The 25991-nt window shown below is 43.8% G+C and overlaps 1 protein-coding gene across 8 annotated transcripts in view; it reads left to right on the top strand.

Moving 5' to 3' along the window:
• Positions 1-3043, top strand: part of CE4H1orf105 (chromosome E4 C1orf105 homolog) — a 56765-nt gene extending 53722 nt beyond the window's left edge. For all 8 annotated transcript variants that reach the window (XM_053208936.1, XM_053208932.1, XM_027046385.2 and 5 more), the window contains one exon: positions 966-3043. In XM_053208936.1, the coding sequence (XP_053064911.1) occupies positions 966-1243 (278 nt within the window). In that variant the 3' untranslated portion in view covers positions 1244-3043. The remainder of the gene's footprint in view (positions 1-965) is intronic.
• The last annotated feature ends 22948 nt before the right edge of the window (positions 3044-25991 follow it).

Raw genomic sequence — 25991 nt, 5'->3', positions numbered from 1 at the left:
TGATCCAGAGATCATGTATCACCTATCATTAGGGCTCTTATAACTACTACAAGATCTGTCGTTTAGTAGATGTTCACCAACTTTAGCTGAAAAAAAATTGTGAATGCATGGCATATCCAGAGAAGGAATCATGGTCTCTTATTTTCAGTTCTCAAAGGGAAAAAAATTTTTGTAGAATTTGCCAATGGTGTAAATACTCTGCACATGGCCATTTTATTTTTAAAACTTTTTAAAGTTTATTTATTTTGTGAGAGAGAGAAAAAAAGCATGAGCGGGGAGAGGCAGAGAGAGAGGGAAAGAGAGAGAATCCCAAGCAGGTCCCCCACTGTCAGTGCAGAGCCCAATGTGGGGCTGGAACCCACAAATTGCGAGATCATGACCTGAGCCAAAGTCAGACACTAAACTGACTGAGCCACCCAGGCACCTCACACATGGCCATTTAAAAATCATTTTTTTTAATGTTTATTTATTTTTGAGGGTGGGGATCAGGGGAGGGGCAGAAAGAGAGGGAGACACAGAAAGCAAAACAGGCTCCAGGCTCTAAGCTGTCAGCCCAGAGCCCGATGCGGGGCTCAAACCCACGCACTGAGATTATGACCTGATCTGAAGTTGGATACACAACCAATTGAGCCACCCAGGTGCCCCACACTTGGCCATTTTAAAGCTTAACAACAAGCTTATCAATTTTCTAAAAATTTAACCATCAGCTTTCATGACCAATAGTTGTTTCCAGCACACTTGTGGCAGTACGCTCTTGGCTCTCTTTGTACACACAGGCAGGGCAGAACTGAGTGTTTTCAATGTATTTGGCTCTCAGGGGAAAAAGAGGGTCCTGGATTAAGTTGGGGGTGGCTTGCAAACAGAAATTCTGCAATATGATGATGCATCTTGCATAGAAAAGCACATCGGTGGTGTCCTGTGGAAATTTCCAGGGGTCAGAATAGTTTTCTGTCTCGACCTACTAGGAAAAATTGAAGAAGTACTTATCGACCCCTACTCTGCACGCTGCCTGCCTCCTCCTCTAAGCAAAGAGGAAAGGAACCTGAGAATTCACAAACCCTCTTCAACAGGGCTAAGGTTCATGCGAACAAGTAAGAAACCCTCATCCAGGTATGAGTGTGCTCAAATCACAGTCACCAAGTTAAAATGTCTTTGTAATGTGGAGGGTAGACCAAAGAGGGTTGTTTCTTATTACCTAAACAGTGTATCAATACCAGGAATGCTTTCCTTTCCTCTTTGGTAATAAACATTCTTCGTTAAGACAAATAGATAATTATTTCCATTCTCCCACAATTTACATCACTCATAGAGTTTTTGTTCAAAGTTTCTCCATTTCTCATGTTGCTAAGTTAATAGGTCTCCTTGCTTGTGAGTGCTTAGGATGGGTGTTCTGTGGGATGTGTTTGTTAGAGACACACATAGACAGCCAACGTGAGTCCTTTCAGCCAATACATCTTCTCCACTGCCCACTGGATGGATCTGGAGCCTGATGCAGGGGTTTTGGTTATGGAGTGCACAAATGCCCCTGGGCCCACGTTCCACCTGCAGCACGTGTACTTTCTCCCCAGTTCTGTCCTGTCTGGGAGGTGGGAGCCCTGGATGGGGTGGGAAAGGTGAGAGCCAAGCCAGCAAGGCTCTGTAAGGCACATACCTTCCCTACCACACAAATAAGCATCATGTAAAAGACAGGTCTCACGTCAACTATGCTTCAGTTGAAACAAAAGAAAATAAAACTGGACAGGTCTCAGACTACTTTTCTCTTTACAGATTCTCTTCTACATCACTCATCTCAATCAACTTTTTGCATGTCACTTGATCCCTGGAGATCTACCCTTGGTTTTCCTAGACTTCACTTTACTAATTGTTCTCTTTCATTTTTTCTGAAGATCATTCTTTGGAATCCCCCTGCCACGTTTGGGTTGGCTCCTCTCAGTTTGGCAAAAGAGATAACAGAAGGATCTGAGAAGTCAAGGGGTATGGGTTTGGCCCTTGACCCTTTCACTTGCTGGCTGTGTGACTTTGGGCAAGCGACTTGACCTCTCTAAGCCTCAGCTTCCTCATCTGCAAAACAAGGTCACTATGAGTCCTTTTCTTACAAGTGGTGTCAAGCAAAAGTGAGAACACATGTGCCAAACTCCTAGCAAATATCTCTGTGGCAGACACTTAAATATGTTAGCCCTTCATAATGTTGCTTCTGTCCTCGACACTATTGTTCTCATTGGTAGAAGTGGAGTTTTCATGGCACAACATTGCCTCGAGTGTCTTGGGTGAGACCCACACCCCAGCCCTAGCCTGGCTCTACCTCCAGAGATTCCCATGGCCCACATCCCCGAGCTTGTAGAATGGAGGCCAAATGTACCTCCAAGCACAGAGCTGTGTGATAATCTGTCCCTTGAGATGTTCTGCGAGTTTATTTTAGATACGAAAATCCTTAATGATCCTTTTATTTTGTTTGCCCTGTGCTCTGTTATTGCTGATATGAAAGTATGTCTAGAAAATAGAAGCCTTTTCTTCAATTTACACTTGAGAAACACTGACTTCTTTTTTTATTGTTATTATTTCTAATGTTTATTTATTTTTGAGAGAGAGAGAGAGTGTGGGCAAGGGGTAGAGAGAGAAGGAGACACAGAATCCGAAGCAGGATCCAGGCTCCGAGCTGTCAGCACAGAGCCCTATGTGGGGCTCAAACTCATGAACCGTGAGATCATGACCTGAGCCAGAGTCTGACACTTAACTGACTGAGCCACACAGGCACCCCTCTATTTTTTTTTTAATGTTTTATTTATTGTTGAGAGAGAGAGAGAGACAGAGACAGAGCATGAGCCGGGGAAGGGCAGAGAGACAGGGAGACACAGAATCTGAAGCAGGCTCCAGGCTCTGTGCTGTCAGCACAGAGCCTGACTCAGGGCTCGAACTCACAAGCTATGAGATCATGACCTGAGCTGAAGTCGGATGCTTAGCTGACTGAGCCACCCAGGCAGCCCCCCCTTTTTTAGTTTATTTATGTATTTTGAGAGAGAGAGAGAGAAAGAGAGAGAGAGTGTGTGTGTACAGTGGGGAAGGGGCAGAGAGAAAGAGAGAGCAGAGAGAGAGAGAGAGAGAGAGAGAGAATCCCAAGCTCCTCACTGTCAGTGCAGAGCCTGATGTGGGGCTCGATCCCACAAACCATGACATCGTGACCTGAGTTGAAATCAAGAGTTGGACACCTAACCAAGCCACCCAGGCGCCCCAATAAACACTGACTACTTGGACTTTAAAATGAATGATGGCCATTATAACAATGACAATAATGAATGGTTTTATTATTTGTTTCCCCTGTAAGAAGCTGAATTAGGGATAGGCAAGATGGCCTCTTATACTTCTTGTAATTAAAGGAGTCTAGAGCCCTGCTGGAAAGCCCTACCTGTTTTACTTTTCTCCATTTGTTCTGGGGAAATAGCCAAGCTCCTAAAATAGGACAGATGCTGCCTGGATTTGTCAGGTCTGGATGCCCTTGAACACTGCAGCCGGACTCATCTGTCAGGAGCAGAGTTTTGAGCTTACCTTCAAGATCGAAAATGCCCTTGGATTTTCCAAGTACATGAAAAGAGATTCCATGTACGCAGTCGTGTATAACCCTGTATGTCAGGAATGAAACCATACATTCTAGGTACTCTGACAACAGACTCAAGGGGCATTTGAGAGACTGGAGAAGGCAGGGGACAGCCAGGAAGAAAGGCCAAGAGGAATACCGGAGGTTTTCCAACGGCAGGAAAGGTCACTGCCCAGGTCACCAGTGTGAGGGCTCCCAGCAGTCCCTGCAGCACTGTGAACTGGTAATTGCTCTTAGCCCGCAGCCTATCTCCTCCCTGTCCCACACCCAGCCCTTCCTGTAAGTCATGACCCTTCCTCAATCTCTGGACACTCTGTTCTCTTCAGTACCAAATGGGGGAAGGAGTATACTTGGCAAAGGGTTCCCACAAGCTTGACACAGGGTCTGTGGTCCATTTCCCTCTGATACTTCTTTGGTCACATGTTGGGACCTGCCTGTTGCTATAAGGGCTGCTCAGAGCTGGTCCAATATTCCCATGGCCAAGTCTTAAGTCCTCCACCTGACCCTCGAGCAGCGAATGTGTATTTCACTGTTTCAAATTCAGCTTTGTGGTATGGCCTTAAGGAGTATGAGCTGGAAACACAAACGGTAAGATCTGAGAGATGGAAGATTCTCCGAAGTCATCTTGCCCAGTGCCAGAAACCATGGCCCATTTACAGTATTCCCTATGGAGAGTTGTTTGGCCTTTGGTCAAATACCAGGTAAGAGAGGTTGCCTCTTCAGAAGAAAAAAGAAACGGAGTGCCTAGGTGGCTCAGTCGGTTAAGTGACCGACTTCTGCTCAGGTCATGATCTCACAGTTTGTGCACAGTTTGTGAGTTCGAGCCCCGCATCAGGCTCTGTGCTGACAGCTCGGAGCCTGGAGCCTGCTTCGGATTCTGTGTCCCCCTCTCTCTCTGCCCCTCCCCTGCTCGAGCTCTGTCTCTCTGTCTCTCAAAAATAAGTAAGCCGAAGAAGAAGAAGAAGAAGAAGAAGAAGAAGAAGAAGAAGAAGAAGAAGAAGAAGAGAAGAAGAAGAAAGGAATGTCTGGGAAACGGGGAAGAAGGAGACTAACGCTCATATAGTTTTGCTCATTTTGAATTCCATCCTGTGGCATTTATTACCTGTTCAAAAAAGTATATTAAATATTTCAAAAATGCCTCATTACCCCACAAAGCAGCCCATTCCATTTTAGATGGCTGGGATTTGTAGAAATTGGCCCTCCCTCTGGGCTGAAATCGCTCTCCATAAGGCTTCTGCCTCTTAACCCTCCCGCACAGTAAGTAGGGCAGGACAAGTCCACCCCTCTCCAGTATCATTTTCTTTTTTCAGATGTTTCAAGACAACCGACTTCCTTTCCTTCAGTCATTTCTTCTTGAATGCCAGATAGGTCATTTGCTATGTCAGGTGTCTCAGCTTGAAGAGCTGGAGGAAAAGCAAAGTAATTTTAGTGTTTGTGGAAAAAAGGAAGTGTTCCCGGGGATGAGTTTGCCTTGTGCTAGCTTGCTGAATCTGGCTGGCTTCCACCGCTCAGGGAAGGGTGCTGATTGGTAGAGCCAAATTTCACTCCAAAATGAAGAAGTAGATCCGGCCTTGGTTAAGTTTGTCACCTGAGGGGAGGGAAAAGGGGGCTCCCCTCAGCGGATGCCTGAGCTCCCTAGCAGCCTCTGAGAAGCTTCACCAGTTTCCTTAATAGACTGCAACACATTTTTTGCTAGGGCTTGTTTCCATATTATAGAAGTTTGACACAGGCTTGTGTCTCGAAGTTTATAAAATCAGGGGACTAAATTTAGGAGCATTGCTTTTGGATTGGAAATATGATGGATAGACCAGGGGTTTTGTGTCCAATGCCTTTCTTGATTTTTATTGTATTTCAGTAAGTACTGTCTCTCCTCCTCCCTCTCTCCCAAGTCCCCAGAACTGTGCTAAAGCACCAGAACCTGTACCTGCCCTCAGCGAACATGTATTCATCCTAATGAAGTAAGAATGCAAAACTGATTAGACAGAGAGTCAAAACTGATTGGACAGTCACCAGGGGCAGTGCTAAAGACTACAGAGTCCTTCTGTAGCAAGTGCACACATTGGACCCCTCCGCAGACTATCTGCCTTCCCAACAAGAGGGCCCTACTGACCTATTAGGAGATGACCTTAGAGGTATCTGTCCAGTTGCAAAGACGTGTACCCCACCCACCCAAATACCTTTTTAATCTTGATTCCCCTTATGACCAAGGGTTAATATTTGGGACCAAACAACTGGAATAGGAAATAAAGTCTGCAATTATGGGGTTTGAGAAGTGGGCCCAGAGATCTCTGTCTGCCAGGGATATCTTTAGACCAGAATAATGCTTGCCCCTACAAGATGGCAAGTCCTATAGTGCCTTGCTTAGCCAGCCTGTGGCACTCCTAACCGCTTCATCATGGTGAAGGCTCTCTGGAAGGCTGGTCTTATTAGATTTGTGAGCACAAGAGAAACTAAGTATCTAGAAGGCCATCAAACTGGACAGTGAGGCCTGCTGTGTGAGCTTGCATTCTCTCGTCTCAGCTCAGACACGTTCTCGTTCATCTGTCCACTTAGGAAAGGTTCACACACTGGGCAGGTGCCTCTTGTTTGCTCAACTCAACCAATTCTCCCTCGGTCCAGGCTGGTGCACGTCAAACATGTTTCCACCTCAGTGTTTACCGCTAACCAAACTGGATTAGTCAGAGATTGTTTCCTGCCTTTCACTGTTCTCTCAGAGTGAAGAAATCAAGCCTTCCCCTTGCACTTAGCACAACAAGGAGAGGGTGGGTGTGCACAAAATATTTAAATATTTAAATGAGTAAATATTTAATGGTTATCTATTATAGCTTGGTGCTATGCACGGCACTGGGAAATCGGAGCGAGTGAGATGCACGTGTCTTCGTGTTGAGGGAAGCAGGCAGACAAGTCAGGGAGCTGTAGGGCAATAATGGGATAAGAGGTGGGTCTGTGACAAGGCTGAGAGTGGGCACTGCATCCAGCTTGGGCCAGGGTGGTGCCTGGGAAAGGGAATCAGGAACCATCCAGGAGAGGCGACATGGCAAGAGTTGAGCGGGCCTGAGCTGCTCCAGAGACAGGCCAGAGCGTGAGGTCAGAGGGGAGGCTCAGTAACCCGTGTAACTACTGGGAGGCATAGATCACAGGTTAGAACTAAATGATGAGAACTTGTATCTCAGAATATTTTCTCGTTGCTGGAAAGTTCCAAAGGTTTAGTCATCACCTGTCCCTTCATTTCACGATGATGATTAATACCAATTCGTATTCATATTCGGCCTAGGTTTAATGAAAACCCTCTGTCCTGACCTGTGAAAAGAAAGCTTAAAATGTGTTGAGGTCAGGAAAAGCAACGGCCCAGTCTCTGCCCCCTCCCCTCCAGCTCTGGTGTGAAAACAAAGGCCACTAGCAAGTGTCAATCATGCTGGAATGTGCTGGTGCAGCTCAGGAGCTTGGGGCGTTCTCTCTCTTCTCTCTTGCTCTCCTCTTTTGGTCTGGTGAGCTTGCAAACTGTCTGCATTCCTGAGAGCCATCCCTGTCAGATCTCATACGGGACTCCCTGCTTACCCAGCCACACACACACCATTGCTTTCACGTAGACTTCCTCCTCACTGCCCCCCTCATTCCCACTTCTCCACCCACGCATGCCCTGGGGCCCTTAGGACTGGGGCAGCTCTCAGGAGACAGTCTGCAAGCGTGGAGCACGAACTCCTGTGGGAAAACCTCAAGGTGGGATAGGTTGACGGATATGACTGTCTTGGGCAAATCCTTAAAACTCTCAAAAGAAAAGGAGAGGACCTTCAGATCCTTGCTTCCGTAATAAAAGTAACTAACATTCTTTGATGTTCAAATGGCAGTTTGACATGAATTATCTCACTGAATGCAAATAATAATCTCATGAGGCATTTACTATTATTATTCCTCTCTGTGCCTTACTCATCTGTAAATTGGGGATAATAGTAACACCCCATAGTCTTATAAGGATTTAAATAAATAGTGAATACATTAGAACCGTGCCTGGCACATAGTAAGCTCTCAGGAAATATTAGTAGTTGACCTTGAACAACACAGATTTGAGCTGCATGGGCAGGTCTATATGTAGATTTTTGACAATACCATACTATGAATGTATTTTCTCTCCCTTATGCTTTTCTTTTTAAAAATCTTTTTTATATTTATTTATTTGTTTTGAGAGAGAGAGAGAGAGAGAGAGCACAAGCAGGGTAGGGGCAGAGAGAGAGGGAGAGAGAATCCCAAGCAGGCTCTGCACCATCAGCACAGACTCACGAACCATCAGATCATCACCTGAGCCGAAATCAAGAGTCAGACGCTTAACAGACTGAGCCACCCAGGCGCCCCACCTTATGTTTTCCTTAATAACGTTTTTCTTTTCTCTAGCTTACTTTATTGTAAGGATACAGTACATAATATATGTAACACACAAAATATGTGTTGTTTATGTTACCAATAAGACTTCTGGTCAACAGTAGGATATTAGTATTAAGTTTGGGGATTTATACCTGGATTTTCAACTGTGTGGGGGGTCAGCAACCCTAGCCCCTGCATTGTTCGAGCATCGGCTGTATTTACTACTGGGAGGAATCTAGGGTCCAGAGGTTAAGTGATTTGACCAGGATTACACAACCTGTAAATGGCAGCCAAGAATCAAACCCAGGCAGCCTGACTTCCTCCTAATGGCGGCACTATCCACCCAGCCTCTCAGCTCTGGAGAGGAATGAAGTAGTGACAAGGAACCAGTGACTCTGGGTTGCTAGAGAGAAGCTGGAGAATCCCTTTGGTTTGGAGAAACCAGTGGGTCTCAGAGCAGCATCCTCAGCATTTCCCAGGAATGGAAAGGTATATTCTCAGGGCCACTCCAGTCCTCCCGAAGCTGCAACTCTGGGCTGAGACCCAGCATACTGTTTGCAGGAGCCGTCTAAGTGATTCCGAGGTACCCTAAGATCCCAGGAGCACCAGCATTGGCTCTCAGCTCTCATTATTTCTTGGCTACCATGTGCTCAGGCTCCACAGATAAATATGATTTGCAGGTTGTTTTCACCACATTATGATGTTCTTCAACCCCTCTCTCACACAACTTGGGGAGGGAGGTTTAGAAAAGAATTAGGAGAGGGCCTCCTGGCTGCCCTCAATGTTTTTTCTGGGAGCAGATGGGACTTTCTGGGGTCTCACCTTCTCTAATATTCCCTCCACTGGTTAAAGAAACAATCCTCTGAAGAAACAGACATGTAAAAATGGAGGTGATTCAGCCTCATGGCTACATTATTTGGAGACCTCAGTTTTTGAAAACACTAGGTCATGCATGGATAGAAAAAATAGATTTGGTACCTGGGTTTTGGTGGTGGTTAATGGTCCCCACCTACCCACCCAAAATCCACCGAAAATAGAGTTTAAGGGCCAGGAAAGCTAAAAAGCAATCAAATGAATTTTGCCCTTTAGAGTGTGTATCTGTGAGGTGTGGGGGTCGTCAAGGTACATATCAGGTCACCATAGCCTTAAGTGCTGGGTCAAGTAGGAGATCTACAAGGTCAGAGAACAATTCTGAGGGTTCATAAAGGTAGTTACAAAAGTAACACAATTTCCCCCAAGGATCACCAAGCGGAAAGAATGGCACGTGGGTGGGGATGGGGAAAGGGGCTGAATAACATATTTTAGCAATTTAATGTTTGTCAATGCCTTCTACCTGGCTCAGTCTGTGGCAGCAACTTTCCAGAGGCCTGTAAGGAACCTTCCTGTGGCCACTAAGTACCGTCGTACTGTCATTTATGGAGCACTATGCCAGACCCTATTCCTTTTGCGTGTCTTAACTCTTAATTCTCATAGGTTTTGGAGTTCATATCGTTTCGCCATCCTTCTATTATAGATGGATTTAAGGATATTGAAGCAGAAAGAAATTAAGCAATTTGCTTAGGGACAAAGAGCTACCCAGTGGTGGACCCGGGGTTAGAACCCTGGCTTTGTTGGAACAGAGCAAGTCTCATGATGCATTCTGCCTCTTTGTCAGGGGTTAAGTCCATGGCACAAGAGAAAGAAAAAAGGAAGAGTAGGGAGGACGTTGTCAGAAACACAAGGCTCTTGGCTCATTCTGGAGCCAGATCCTCTCAGCCCAACTCTGCTCTATCAGTCTTCTGGCCCGGAGGGTGACACCCACAGCCTGTTTATCAGAGCCAAGCAGCGATGACACATCCAGGCCTTTGCCAGGCAGCATCCTGATGTAGGTATCAAAGTCCAGCCCTCCAGCGCTGTGTTGCATAGACCCAACTGAGACCAGAGCTCCAGAAGACACCAGCAGGGTTTCCCTGGCCACGGAGAATTTGGCTCAGGACCTGCCTGCCTCTCTGCTCGGTAGGCAACGGGCTCTGAGCAGGCATCCCGGCCCGAGGGATGGGCTGGTTGTTCCATGACGCCTATTTCAGCTCAGGAGGCTGGGTCGACAGGTGTAACCGGGTTTTCCCCCAGTGCCCACCCTTTCCTAGCAGACAATCAGAGGGAGAGAAGACCACCTTTTGGATTTCTCTGGGGGAAGGAAATTCAAAGCCAACAGGTCTCTCTCCCTGGGAGAGTGGAGGCACCCGCCAGGGTTCCCAGGAAACTGCCAGCTCAGCCTACCTGACAAATAACCTCTCCTGACAAGTGGCCGATTGACTCAAAACAGCAGCGCCACTGACGAAAAGTAAGTTGCCTCTTTTTGAAAAGCACAAGGTATTTCATATGTGGGATCCGATCCCTTTCCCTCTGCAGATGCAGGAATATGAAGAGTTGGGTCACCCCTTCACAGTGGAGCTGACTCACTTTTACCCCCATGCGAATGCCCGAGGGAATTGGCAGCTTGAGGTGGGCACAGGACCTGTGGTGACTGTTGATACTTCTGCACGTGGGAATACCTACGATGGATCAGCTCCACAGTTGGGCAGGGCCCAGGCTTGTAACTCCTGGCCTCTGAACAGAGTGTGTTTTGTTGCCTTGTTTGAGGCCAGCTTTAAACTTAAACGTATGTAGGAGAAAAAAAAGATCATGTTTTTCCCTATTAGACAATCTAAAAAAACCTGGCAAGGATACAAAGAACCCTTGTTCCCTAGACCAAGATCTGAGGAAAGATTCCATACCCACAAGAGGACTCCGGAATACAACTGTCCCTTTGACCAGGGCTGATGTGGTCCCCACTGAGAGCTTCAGGAACAGATTACTAGGAGCTGAGGGCTCCACACAACCAGTGAGGCCTTCCAAAGTTGTCAAGTCCAACCAGGGGCTTCGTCCTCCCACCAAAACCATTCCGGGTCAATTGGCCTAAAATCTGTTATAATTCCCCTCTCCTGCCTCCTTGTGGGAGGATATTTTCCTCAGTCAGTCCTCAGTCTCTGCCTTTAATTCTTGTGAGCTTGCTTTTCACCTGGCTGTTAAAGAACGCCCATTTGCCCATTGGAGAAGGAGGTGGTCAGGCTTTTCTTCACAGGCTGTGAGGCCTGATTCCCAGCCTACACCTGGAAGGATCCTCAGTTAACCCTGAGGCTGCAGGTGCACTCATTCATTGAGCAAATCTTGAGGGAGTGCCTTCTATCGACCAGGCCTGATTTAGGTCCTGGAGATAAACTAGTGATCCAGACAATAATCCCTGCTCTCAGGAAACTTGCCTGTATCCTAACACGTATAAATAAATAAAGTACAAATTTTAAATATGACATTTTTGGAAGTGATAATTGCTATGGGGAAAAAAAAAAGCGAAACAAAGGGAGGAGACAACCAAGAAGGCTGATAGAGACGTGAGGACCCAAAGGGACCCAAATCAGGAGAAGGTCACTGGGTAGGGTTGCCTTCTCCTTCTTTTTTTAATTTAATGTTTATTTCTTTATTTTGAGGGGGGTGGGCAGAGCAAGAGAGAGAATCCCAAACAGGCCCCGTGCTGTCAGCCTGGAGCCTGACCCCACTAAATGTGAGGTCTTGACCCGAGCTGAAATCAGGAGTTGGATGCTTAACCAACTGTGCCACCCAGGTGCCCCGGGTAGGGTTGTCTTCTGATGGAAACACCACTGCTCCCCTCATGCCCAGCCTCTACACTTTGACCAAGAGCTCCTTCTAATGCCCACCTCTCTTCTTTTGATCCTTCTGTTCCTCTCACTCCTTCTAACACCAAAAACTGTGTCTCTTCCTCTATCCTTCACATTCTCCTGATTTTTGAGGTCCAGCTTAAGTCAGCCTTTTCCCGGGTCCTCTGAGGTATACAGAGCTCTTTCTTCTCTGAGCACCATAGAAACATTAGGCCATACAAGTGCTCACTGATCTTATCTCCTGTATCATTCTGAACAGACCTAGACCTCGACAGAGGAGGCTTGAGGTCTCAGCATGCGGCTCTGAATCTAGGATGGCAGTATTCATACCAGGCAATCACACCAGCAACCTTCAGTGCTGTTTGGTAAGAGCTGACTCCTTGGTTCCAGGAAGTTCCAGGAAGCTGCAGCTTTTTCTTCTTGAGCCATGAACCACCTCCCCTCCCCATTCTCTCAGGAGCAACCTTGTTAAGATCCATCTGAAATGAATTTTCTCAGTTTTCTCTCTTATCACTTCAAAATGTAATGAATATTTTCCCCATCTCCCTCCTACTTTAGAAGAATTCATGCTAACTCTTGTCCAAAACACACTTGTTCATCATGGCCATTCACATGCTCTCAGATCCTGGGGTGGTTGTTTTTTTTTTTTTTTTGGAAATTTTCAGAAATTCTTGTTTATTCTCTGAAGGTCTTGGCTTCCTCTTCTTAGCACCCAATCAAGTTGAAGTCTTCTCCATTAAAAATAAGAAAAAGCCCTGATGCTTCTTCCTCAAGCTACTACCAAACCATTCCAAAAAAGAAATAAGTGAGTTAGAATAAGGACTTTCGAACCAGATTGCCTACAGCTTTTTTGTTTTGTTGTGTTGTGTTTTTAATGTCAAGGATTCCTTCAGAACATATTTACTTTTAATTTTTTTTAAGATTTTTATTTTTATGTAAACTCTACACCCAACATGAGTCTTGAACTCAAGAGTCACATACTCTAGTGACTGAGCCAGCCAGGTGCCATAGATTGCCTGTAGTTTGAATGCCAGTTCTGCTGTTGTTAACAGTGGCTGTGGACAACTTACTGAACCACTCTATGCTTCAGTTTCCTCATGTGTAAAAGTGGAGATAATAATAATAACTATCTCATCATGTAGAGTTGAAAAATTAAATAAGTGCATTTTTGTTTTTTTTAATTTTTTTTTAACATTTATTTATTTTTGAGACACAGAGAGACAGAGCATGAATGGGGGAGGGGCAGAGAGAGAGGGAGACACAGAATCGGAAGCAGGCTCCAGGCTCTGAGCCATCAGCCCAGAGCCTGACACAGGGCTCGAACTCACGGACCGCGAGATCGTGACCTGAGCTGAAGTCGGACGCTCAACCGACTGAGCCACCCAGGCACCCCTAAATAAGTGCATTTTTGTAAGCCACTTAGGACAGTGCCTGACACATAAATGCTATGGAAGTGTTGTTAATTAAAATGAATAATGTTAAGAATTATCTATTATTATTTCTTTCATTCCCTGGGTCCTGTTCCTTCTTAGAGCTACTGATCCGTCTGTTGTCCTTCGTCACCAAACTTGTCACATGGATGGTTTCCAATGCACATTCTCCATTACTTGCCTCTATTTCCTCATGTCTCTTTTGTCCTTCAACCTGCTACTGAAACCATCCCCTTCAAAGCTGTCAGTGGCCTATTAAGCTGCCGACACAAAGTTTCTTCTCATTTCATTTGACTCCTGGTATCTGCCTTGGAATTTCTTCCTCCCTTTGGCTTTCCTGCCAGTCCAGCTTCTCCTCAGCTGTCTTCTCTCCATGGACTCCACATGGACCTTCATGTAGACCTTCCATAGAAGGTCTTCCATAGAAGACCTTCCATAGGTTTTTCTTGGCCTCTTCTCATGCTATACCCACTCCCTGGCAGTGTCATCCATGCTCCTTTCTTCAACTATTGCCTCCATGCCATTGACTCTTACACTCATTAAGCCTGGCATTTTCTTCTAAGCACCAGCCCAAAAGTCCAACTGGCCAGACAACTATCTTATCAAATATTCAGTTACAACACGTAAATCTTCCCTCTCTCATGCATTGTTTCAAGTCTCTGTTTTGGCACTCAGTCACAAAAGCTAGAAGCTATAGTCTCTGCTGTTCTATACCTGTATGTGTCTTTGCATTTTACAAATCAGTTGTCACATCCCTTAGTTTAATCTGCTCCTCACAATGACCTGGAGAGCGTTATTTGATTAAGTGATTTATAAGTCTTCATTTGGATGAGTCTTCTTTTCCTAGACTGACAAAATATGCCAATCCTTTTAAGAAAGGGTAATACAACTCTTTTTATAAAGGAAGAAAACGTGGCTTATGGAGATTAAGTAATTTGTCTAAGGTGTTGGAAGGGTCAAATGAGATAGCATGTGTTATGGAAGCTTCAGAGACCATAAAATATTATGTAAATGCAAGGTTTTCATACTTACTAATAAATTATGAAATTATTGGTGACACAACAATGTCATAAGAGTAGTACTAAGAGTATAGAAATACAAAGGAGAGGAAAATCAGTTTAGTTAAGAATAATAAAGATCTTGGGAGAAGCATAAGATTTTAAAAGATGGACCACCCTCTCAATGTCTCATTCTTGTCCCCCATCTTTGCATTTGTCCTGTGGGCTTGAATGATCCTTTCTTAGCACTTCCATGTAATGGCTGGAGATTTCCTCCAAAAGTGACAGATAGATGGGGAGCACCTTTCAAAATGACATTTGGGTACAAAGTCAAAAGGTCACCTTCTTCAGGGGCAATAAAAAAGTCATCTAAGATTGACAAAAGCTCACACCACACTGCCTGCCACGTGGACAGCAAAAAACACGGAAGAGCATAGGACAGTGAATTGTAGAAGCTTCAGTGGCATTTGGTCAAAGCCCAAGTGTTTCTGAGTTGTGAAACCAGAACCAACAATAAATTCCTCAATGGGTGGTATGATGACAGTTAGCTCAGGCTCATGTTTCTCGAGCATGCTGTTTGGGAATCACTTTGCATGCCGCAGTCGATGTGGTGTTGAATGGGTCTTAAGGAAATATGAGGATGTTTTCTTTTTTTTAGGAAGCCCATGGCTATTAAACTGGAAAGCCATCTTTGAGAAAAGAAGGAATAGAATAGAGGCTTTTAGCCCACTGATGTCAAATCACTCTATTTCCCATAAGTCTAAGTTGAGATTTAGTTGGATTGGGCTAAATCGGGTCCTTGCAGACTTCTTGGGTACAATAAATCAGGGTATTGTCCAACGTCAGGAAGAAGGTAGCTCAGATGGTTCCTCTACTCTGTAGCAGCCATTACCTGTACCTAAAAGATCAGCCATTCTTCTGAAGCTTGGCTTCCCCAAAGCCACGCCACTACTATCACAATGGTACACACAGTATATGTAGTTTCTATTCTGACCCTTCCATGGAGATGGAAAGACAGAGGTTGTAATTCTCCATCAAAATTAAGTGAATAATGTTTGAGTTAGATTTCAGCTGGATGGTCTTCTAAATGACCAGAGGCCATGTCTAGAGGTTGCCAACTTGATTGGGCCTAGAGGGGATGTACTTACAGACTCGGTCTCTGTCTCCTTGGTTTCCCAAGTGCCACACTGTCACTAATGGTGCCTTACTATTATTTGACTGATTGAGTCCGTCTTAATTTACAAGTCTCCTATTCCCAGACTGGCAAAATGGACTTATCGCCAATTCTTTCCCAGAACTGTTGTGAGGATTAATGAGACTTCGCTTGTACAGGGCTTGAGTTTCTGCTAAGTGGAACACTGGACAAACAGAGTATAGTAATTATTTAACTCAACTGAAATTTCTTTTCACTGTTACTCATGACCAGTGACATCATAAGAACCAGTCCTGAAACTGGAACTGCTATGAGCTATCGAGCCATGAAAGTCAGTGGGTGCTCCTTTACCTAAAAATGCGATCACAGACATAGATCTTGCCAATCTGCTCTGACAGTTATGAATAAGCTATGTCACATCTAAGTTCAGATCACTATGAGGTCCTGTTTCCAGTGGATAGGGAGAGGCCATCAGAGGGTGTCCAGCGTGACCCAGCCTGGGAAGTTCTGTCCCAAGATGATGGAAAAGACTAGAAGCAATAGAACTGATCCCAGCTCCCAGGAACTTCACAACCTGTTGAAGATGTAAAAAAGCTTTATTGCACAAAGTGCAGTGTTTCAATTAAAATGTGATGAGAGGCCTCTTCAAGGTCCCTAAATTGGCCATGTAGGCTGCCGTGGAAATAAGGGACCGGGGATGGAGGGAGGAAACTGAGTCATTAATAGGGAATAATTCATTTGAGTCTCTGGGTTTGAGGCTATAAAGATCCAGCATCTTTGTGTAGGACCTGCTGGTGTCAGCAGTTTTTCTCAGGTGTCTTCTGTTCCATGCTTCTTTGAGCACTAGCTCCCTTTCCCCTCCTCACATCTAAGGAACACTAACCTGGAACAACAGGGTCAGAAGAAACCCCTAATGCTTCTCCCAGGGTGGGGTGGCTAGAGAGTGAAGGGCCAGCTGGAGAGGGCCTCATCTCTACAGCCAAAGTAGGGTATGAGGGAGGAATCTGCAACAAAGTATAGCTGGAAAATGACAGATACTTGCCTTAAATTTGTTTACCACTTGCTTCCAGTTGAAAAGGGAAACCTAGCCTATGATATCAAAACTAACATCACTTATAACTGTGTAGGGAGCATCATTGACTGACAACCCCAGCTGCTGCCCATCTGGATCCCCCATCATGTTCATACTGAGGCTGCACTTCCTACAGACTGTTGCTAGCCACTGAGGAAGCACAGACCTATTCCTGCAAGATTTGGGACTCTCCCAATAGGTGGCTCTGGCTCAAGGACACCCTATCAGCTTGGCCAAACTTCCCTGGAATTGTGTTGCAGTCAGATCTGCATCATGGCCTGAAAGCTCTCCCCACCTTCTCCTGCACCTCCCCCTTTATCCTTCATAGGCATTGACCCCAACACAGTTCTTGCACATATAATTCATCCTTGGATCTGCTTCTAAGAGGACGTGCACTAGCACAATCATTAGCAAAAGCAATACGTTCTTCTCAGTAACAAGAATAGATCTATTGCATTCTCTGTGGAGGGTACTATACAAAGGTTGAGGGACAGAGGAAGCATACAAAGAGATATAGGCCACAGTCCCTACTGGAATAGGTAATGTGAGTCTCATAGATACAATGGCAGACAATACAAAGTATATGCTTCTAACACAATACTGTAATTACTTATTTATATGACTATTTCCTCTTCTATATCTCAGTGGGACTAGTGTTACTTAAACTGTGAGTCAAGACTCATTAGGAATGTTAAAATCATAGCAGTGGGTCACAACCAGCATCATTTAAGACAAAATAGAAGATATTAGAAGGCAGCATACATAGACATTGTATTGTGAAACGTGTGTGTGTGTGTGTGTGTGTGTGTGTGTGTGTGTATAAAGACACAAATATATGATTGTGTGATGGATTATGTTGTAAAATATATTTCTTACCTCAAGAAATTTTGAAAGAAACTGAGGGAGACCAGGAGCTTCCTGAGGACAGTGGCAGTGTCCTTTCTTAGGGCTACATCCTCAGTGCCTAGAGCGTTACCTACTTATATGTAGGGACTCAATAAGTGTTTATTGACGATGTGTGCTTTAGACGGTTATTATTACATGTCAGCTTGACTGGACTAAGAATGCTAGATGGTTCGTAAAATATTTCTGGGTATTTCTGTGAGGGTGTTTCCAAGAGTCATTAGCATTTGAATCGGTTGACTAAGTAAAGATCTCCATCACTAGTGTGGATGAGTATCATCCAATCCATTGAGAGCCTTAATAGAACTAAAGGAGTGGAGGAGTTATAAATTTGGTCTCTGCTTGAACTGGGATATCCATTTTCTCCTGTCCTCAGACACTGGCATCTCTGGTTCTCGGGCCTTCATACTCAGACCTGGGCCTACACCATTGGCTCCCTTGGTTTACTGTCACAGACTATGAGTCTGGAGTTCTCTCTTGTCCAGCAAGAGAGTGGACACAGAATTGAATACGAGAGAGGCTAATGTCTGGGAGGAGACAAAATCCCCGAACAGGGGTTTCTTCTCCATATTTATTGAGCTCTCAAGATATTACCCACATGGTGAATGTGAAGAAAACAAGATCTTACACACATGAACATGGAGAAAACAATCAGACAGTAATCATTAACTTGTGTGTATAAGAAGCAAAGGGTCTGGGGGGCAAGTGGAGTTTGTGATCAAGGTACATTGGCACAAGATGGAGAGTAATTTCCTGCAGGTGATATAACAAGTCACTCATGATCCCATTACAATATCTCACTAGCTAACCTCAGACGCTTTCACCTTGTGGTGGCGGCTTTCTGCCCTAAGCTTTTTTCCAACCCATTTATGTAACTAGAACCTATTTCCCCACAGTTTGCAGGCCTTTGGGTTTGGACTAGAACTCCACCACTGGATTTCCAGCTTTGTAACAGTAGGCTGCGGGCTTTCTCAGTCTCTGTAATCACATGAGCGAGTCCCTTGTAATACATCTCTTTCTATATACTTTGTATATCCTATTGGTGCTCTTCTCTAGAGAAGCCTAACTAACATGGTGCTGAATAAGAAAAAGAGACAGTCACGAAACAGAGGAGAGGAAACCTGAATTAGACTTTGGAAGAAGTGTTTCAGAAAAATGGAGAGGAACAGAAAGAAAATTCAGAAGGCACAACGTGAGCAGAGAATCAAAGGTTAGGATCCTCGTGATAGAGAGGTTGAGTAGACCAGTTAGATTGGCTTAATGTCCATCAGCATGGAAAGAAATCAGGGAGGAAGATGAACTCGGCCATAAATTGATGTCAAATGGCCAACACACTTCTCTAAGCATGACTTTCTGCAGTGATAAGGTAATAATGATAATGACAAAATCATGTCCAGTACGTACAAAAGGCATCTTTCAAAGATCTCAAAGTATGTTAATATGCTGCATTATTCATATTTTTGATAATTCTATGAGGCAGCTTCAGGGAAGCTATCATCATCTCCATTATATAGGTAGGAAAACCAAAATAGAGGGAGTGAGAGTGTCTTAATTCCACATCCTACTAGTGAACTAGCTGGAATTCTCTACCTCAGCTATCTCTTCTAGAGCCAATCCTTGTTGTTAACATCTGCCCCAATTCCCATTCTGTGTAAGTCTGTACATGTTTATCACTTTCAGGGAACTAACTGGATTTCAAACTACTTCACCTTTTTCCTTGGTAAGATGGACCAGTTATATCTGCCCTTTTAGTGTTACACAAATATTTCTCACTGATGCCTAAAATGAAATCTTTGTGTCTAAAGGTAGCAGAGCCAAATGACAAGTGGGTCTTAAAGTGAATTTCTAGTCTAATATAAGTTCATTCCATTTGTCTATTGGATTCTTCTGCCTTCAGATTCCATCAATTTCTCTCTTTATTCTGTTCCTCTCCCCACCACATGCACCAATAAGACACGATGTATAGTCCCAGATAATGATTACTGAAGGCAACTGAATAGTCCACAAACCTCCTCAACTACTACTATTTCCTTTTGTTCTTCATGGCCCACTGTAACAGACTGATCTCCTGCCCCAGAGCTCCTTAGGGACCATTTTACTTACCCTGAAGGCAGATGCAAGGGTCAGTTATGGTTTCAACTGATTTTCCCAGAGCTCAGTTGACTAGCAGCTTATGCTTTGACTTCTTCAAGGTCGCCTGAGCTTGTTAAGCGTTTCCAGGTCACATTGTACTTCTTCCTCCTTTCCAAGGCCAATCAATATTTCTTCCAATGATTGGATGTAGACGTCTATTGTGTTATATAGACGTCTATTGTGTTATATAGATAGTTATATAAAGCAGGCTCATTCAGGTTCAGATCTGCAAAATCATGATTGCCCATGGCTTGTACTTTATTTCGTAGCTCTCTCTGAGCTAAACTGGCTGTGTTTAGTGCCAAAAGGGCAGCGTAATGTATAAGAAACAGCATAGACTCTGGAGTTCTACAGACCTGGGTTTCCAGTTCTGCTGTGCCTGCTCGCTTATAACCATGGACTTGGCCTTTAGGTAATCCTTTTGAGTCTCAGTACACTGCTTTAGTCTTTGTCTCCAGTGCCTAGTAGAGTCCTAGACAAAAAGTAAATGCTAAGTTAGTGCCCGTTGACTTGATTTGACTGAACTTGCCCATAGGACATTTTATTAAGATTAAAACCCATCCCTCTAAGCTATATCTAGGTCAAAGCCATCATTGATGGAAAGATACTGGCCATAGGAATGGCTTCTGCAGTAGCCGAATACTGTTGATACTTCTTTCTTCTTACTGTTCTCCCAGACGTAAAGACTTCCTCCTAAATCTGGAGTTGAATGAACTTACAGGCTGCTCTGGTATTGGAAGGTGGGTCACACCTCTTAGGGAAACCCCTGAAGATTATATCAGAGCTCTGATCCTCCCTTATGACACCTACATTGACCTAGGAAGCATAGGAAGAAATGGAAAGCTGAAAAAACAAACAAACAAAAAACCAAACCAAACCAAACCAAAACAACAACAACAACAACGACAACAACAAAACACCCATACCTCTAAAGCCTAAAGCCAAGTGAAATGGTCTTTTGAGACCACCTGGTATGTAGGTAGGGGAGCAAGGGCCTGTGGCAACTGCAAGGGTGACAGCAAGGTCCCTCTCTTCTCACCACTCTCCCACCACTTCCCTACATATATTCCAAAGTCCACACATACAGAACTATTTGCAGTTTCCTGAAGTGCCTGCCTTTTTTTTTTTTCCGCCTCTAGGCTTGTATAGATGCTAATACTCTGTCTTCCTAGAATGTCTTCCCCTGCCTGATCTCCTGCTACTTATCCTGGCGGCTCAGCTTGGTATCAGTGCCTCTCTTTTCATGAGTCTTCTTCCTCATCACTGGCTCAGATATTGCTTTATAGTACCTTCTCCCTATCCTCATATGTCACATGTGATACTGTAATTGCTAATTTACTTGACAGTCCCCAGGATGGTGATGACAATGACAATACAGATGCCATCTATTGAATGCTTCCTATGTTCCAGCTTTATGTCATTAATTATTACACCAACCATGTGAAGTAGTATGATTCCCATTTTATAGATGTGAAAAATGAAGCTCAGAAAGACTTTATCCACATTTATGCAATTAATAAGAGGCAGAGTCAGGATCAGAACACAGGTCTATTGACTCGAAATCTGATTTTTCACCACTACATCAAAATTTTCACCACGACCCAATGTGAAGGCACGGGTCACACTTTCCATCTCTGTATCCTGTGTCTAGCACAATGCCTGGAATGATGTAGTTCCGTGTAGTTGCCGTTAAATAACAAAAATTCAACTGAGTAATTTTAAAGATCAAGTTGGCTTTTTTCCAACACTTCATGAATCAGGAAGCCTCCCTAGCAAAAGGAAGAAGTTTTACAAAGCTGTAGAGAAGGAAAGGTTTTTAAAGGCAGAAAGGAGGTGGGAAAAGGAAATTATTAGCACACAGTGCATTGTTTCAGGTAAAGTTGCCTTCCTACGGGAACAGAAGGGGTCTACTGGGTGGATTATGTCACTAGGGTTGACCAAGTCTTTCCATGTGGACTGATTATAGGTTACATTTGGGCATGGGGATTGAAACTGCACTTAGGTTAGGTACTGAGTCTTGATTTGCAAACATGCGATTTAGCACAAGTGACTCCATTACAGGCCTATTGTCTCCTTTGTAACAGTGCTCAATAACATGTTTGCTAAATCAACGAATGGAGGCAGTCAGCCTTAACTTGGTCCTGATAATCTCAATATTTACTTCCTGGCCCTGGATATTCATTTGAGAGAGTCAGTTAAGTTTGAAGTAAAAAGATATTTCAAGGACAGCAGCAAGAGAATATTTTGTAACTTGGCTATGAATATATTAGACATGATTGGACTGCATGAGTTACTGGGATAGATAGATATATAAAGCAGGTCAAGCATGCAGTGATGAAATGGCTACAAATAAATTGTATTTATCCCCAAAACTCCCACAAAGGGCTTAACAGAGTTTAGCGTTCTGCTGAGGCAAGGCCTTGGGCAAATACCTTGGCCTTATTTGCACAATAAACAAGTGGTCCCCAGTACAAGGTAACCTCAGCCAGGCAGGCTGCTTGGAAAGCAGTTTGAGGCTCAGAACAAGTTTGAAGCAGTTTCTCTGTTGGAGTAGGAGAAAAGAATAGGTCACTTTCTTCAAAAAACCTGCAAAGATGCCTAGAAAGGCTTTGTCCACATTTATGCAGTTATTAGGACTCAGGGTCAGGATTAGAACACAGGTCTGATTTTCTCCACTACATCATGCAGCCGTCCCAGGTTAAACCATCCCTGGCCACCAAAAGATTAATGGCAGAGTCTGGGCTAGAACCTTCCACCTTCTCCTTGCTTCACACAATGGTTCTCTGTAGAGAGCAGACCTCAAGGAACAAGATCTTTGAACTTCCTTGTTGAGCAAATAAGAGATTGTTTCTTCTTGTTCCTTGGGGAAATTCTTCCTATACAAGAGAAATATACCATTATTGACTCTTCATTGAATTTGAATTTCCCATCCTGGCTGGGTCCTGAGCCTCCTTTTACCACTGACTTCCATCAAAATTAAGCACAAGTAGGTCTTTAAAAAATTTTTTTAATGTTTTATTTAGTTTTGAGACAGAGAGAGACAGAGCATGAGCAGGGGAGGGACAGAGAGAGAGGGAGACACAGAATCCGAAGCAGCCTCCAGGCTCTGAGCTGTCAGCACAGAGCCTGATGCGGGGCTCAAACTCACAGACCGCGAGATCATGACCTGAGCCAAACCGGACGCTTGACCGACTGAGCCACCCAGGCACCCCTAAACACAAGTAGGTCTTTACAAAACTCACAAAAGTGCAATCTTCCCCACTTGGGCAAAATAAGAGGTGATGTACTAAAACTACCTAATTCTTCTCGAGCAGAAAATACACACCAATCTCAGAGCATACCAATTGCTATGGTGCTTGTCTTCTCTTTCCAATATTCTCTATAGGCAGAATTCTTCCCCTGGTGCTCTTTGGTTTTAGATACATTACATGTTTTCTAGTCATAGCTGAGCCTACATGTATTTGAGACTATGGTCTTTGTCAGAGATTAAATCTATCTTGATGTTCTAATCTATTACCCCCCTAAGTTTGCCATTGTATTGCTCTTAGATTTTCCTTACTGAATTATAATTATTTACATAGGGGTTCCAAAATTACAGGCAATTATAAAACCCCAAGCTTGGAAGTTAGGAGGTAGTTAACTGGTGGATCTGGAAGTGAACTTCTATAGACGATAACTAAAATTATGAATTCATTCATTCATTTCAATATTTATTGAGTATATAATATATGCCAGGCAGAGTGCTACAGGGCTGAGTATATAGGGAAATAAAACATTTCTCTGTCCTTAAGGGGTTGTAGCTGATGAGGAAACATAAGGCAAGCTGATAGGCCACAAACATCCCTGCTCCCACTCCCAGGTGGGATATGTGTGATATTCCTAGGGCACTCCCAAGAACAAAAGAAAGGGGAAAACACAGGGTTAACTGATCATAGTCCTGCAGGACCTGAGTCTCCATCTATTTGAAAATATCATAGTAAATCACAAGAAAAAGGCAATCCTGGAGCTGCGACATCCCCCCATCCACAGTAATGTGGGAAACAAAGGCAGAAAGAAATGGCAAAAAGAACTAAGTTTCTTTATAAACCTGCAGCCCAGTGACAAATACTTGAGGCTGGCAGAGTAAAACGTTTCTCTGGGAACTCCCTACTGTCTTAATGTTAATGCTTTGCTAGAGGGAAAAACAACCTTAGCTTGACAACAGCTAGGCCTCCACTATCCTGGGAGTCCCTTTTAGCATACGAAAATCTCACTGGAAACTTCCCCTGGACCTTACCTGCCCCAACTGCATAGTACATAACCAGTCTCTCCTCATGATCCTGGGACAGCTCTTTCTGCCCACGGTTCCTATCCCCATGCTTTAATAAAATCACCTTTTTGCACGAAAGACGTCTTCAAGAATTCTTTCTTGGTCGTCAGCTCTGGACCCCACAAACCCCACTGTCACCCCAGAAACCTCATCAGTAGCCTACTGGAAACTTTAGTGGAGTTTCTTCAAATGTCATTTGGTGCTTACCAGGGGCTGGGGAGTGGGGAAATTGGGGAGATGTTGGTTAAGGGTACAAACCTACAACCAATAGATGAGTCTTGGAGATCTATTGCACAGCATAGAGATTGTAGACTGCAGTGCAATTTTTTTTAATGTTTATCTATTTTTGAAAGAGAGAGAGCACACGCGTGCATGAGCCGGGAGAGGGGCAGAAAGAAAGGGAAATACAGAATTTGAAGCAGGCTCCAGACTCTGAGCTGTCAGCACAGAGTCTGACTCCGGCCTTGAACTCACAGACCGTGAGATCATGACCTGAGCCAAAGTCAGACGCTTAACTGACTGAGCCACCCAGGCGCCCCTACAGTGCAATTTTTTAAACTTCAAAGTTGCTAAAAATCTGTATCTTAATTGTTCCCACCACAAAAAAGAAAAGAAATAATTATGTGACATAATAGAGGTGTTAGGTAACCTAAGGTGGTAATCATATTGCAATATATAAATGCATCAGATCAAGACATTGTATATTTTAAACTTACACAGTATAATATCAATCATATTTCAATTTAATAAGTCACTTGAGGGGCATCTGAGTGGCTCAGTCAGTTAAGCTCCAACTTTGGCTCAGGTAATGATCTCATGGTTTGTGAGTTTGAGTTCCTGCTGACAGCTCAGAGCCTGGAGCCTACTTTGGATTCTTTGGGTTCTGTGTCTCCCTCTTGCTCTCTGCCCCTCCCCCACTCATGCTCACTCTCTCTCTCTCTCTCTCTCTCTCTCTCTCTCTGTCTCTCAAAAATAAACATTTAAAAAATTAAAAAAAAAAGTAATTTGATTTTGTTTTAAATCAAAATACATCCAACGACTGAGGTTGCCTACTTGGACGATCAAATTCCTGCTGTGAGGTTTGGATACAAATACATTTATTTTCATAAAAGAAGTTCCCCTAAAATCTTAGGGAAAGTATAAAGCAATTACTGAGATACAGAATGAATACATCAGGTAAGCATTAGTTACATCTTTCCACTTACTAGAAAGAACTTGTGGAGTTGGTGCATGGAATCTTGGTGGTTCATTTCTGTATTGACAGCAGATAATGTTTACGAAAGTGCCTTTTCATTTGTAAAGGGAAAGCATAGCTGTTGTTACATACTGACCTCTAAAGATCTATGGCCGTGAGAATTTCATGTGATTGGACAGGAGTCTGGAGGCCGACTATACAGCCACTAGAAATAATCTTGCGGAATTTTCTTGACTGTCTTAAGCTTTAGACTTTTGCTTGTGAAATGGGGTTAGATCTAATCTCTCTACCTCACTGAGTGGTAGAGATGACCAAATGAGGTAATGAGAATTGACAATGTAGATGCTATCTTTCCCCCCTTACCCCATAATCAGTGTCCCCATCTCCCAGTTCACATAAAGTATGTTTAGAGGGAGGGAGGCGAGGTGAGGGAGACTGCTTTCCTCTGGTGAGTCCTGTGAAGAAAGAGGAAGAAGTGGTAGGTAATGTGGTGTCACTGGCTCAGCATCCCATTAAATATGAGCTCGGTGGTTACAAAGGCAGGTTTTTAAAGAAGCCCCATAGCATATTTCCCTGCCTCTGTCCAGAACATCAGACATGTATTAGGTAATTATCTCATGAAAGACATTGGGCTTCAGCCTGGGTGGCTCAGTTGGTTAAGCGTCTGACTTCAGCTCAGGTCATGACCTCATGGTTTGTGGATTTGAAGTCCCCATTGGGATCTCTGCTTTGAGCATGGAATCCACTTCAGATCCTCTGTTTTCTTCTCTCTCTGCTTCTCCCCTGCTCACTCTCTTTCTCTCTCAAAAATGAATAAACATTAAAAAAAATTTTTTTAAGATGAAAAAAGCATAGTCCTAGGGCGCCTTGTTGGCTCAGTCGGTTGAGCATGTAGCTCTCGATCTCAGGGTTGTGAGTTTGAACCCCAGGTTGGGTGTAGAGATTACTTAAATAAATAAATAAATAAATAAATAAATAAATAAATAAATATTTATAAAAAAAGTACAGTCCCTACTCTCAAGGAAAACTGCAGAGGAGAAGTGACCCCTTTCAGAGGTTTCAAGGAGAAAACAGTTCACAGGACAGACAATGAAGGAAGAGAGATCTTTATTAGTTAATTGTTATCAGGATGAAGAAACTTTAGATGACATG

The sequence above is a fragment of the Acinonyx jubatus genome, chromosome E4 (genome assembly GCF_027475565.1).
Source record: "Acinonyx jubatus isolate Ajub_Pintada_27869175 chromosome E4, VMU_Ajub_asm_v1.0, whole genome shotgun sequence".
Taxonomy (NCBI): Eukaryota; Metazoa; Chordata; class Mammalia; order Carnivora; family Felidae; genus Acinonyx; species Acinonyx jubatus.
Note: the sequence above shows the minus strand (reverse complement) of the source record. Positions and strands in the feature narration are given on the sequence as shown.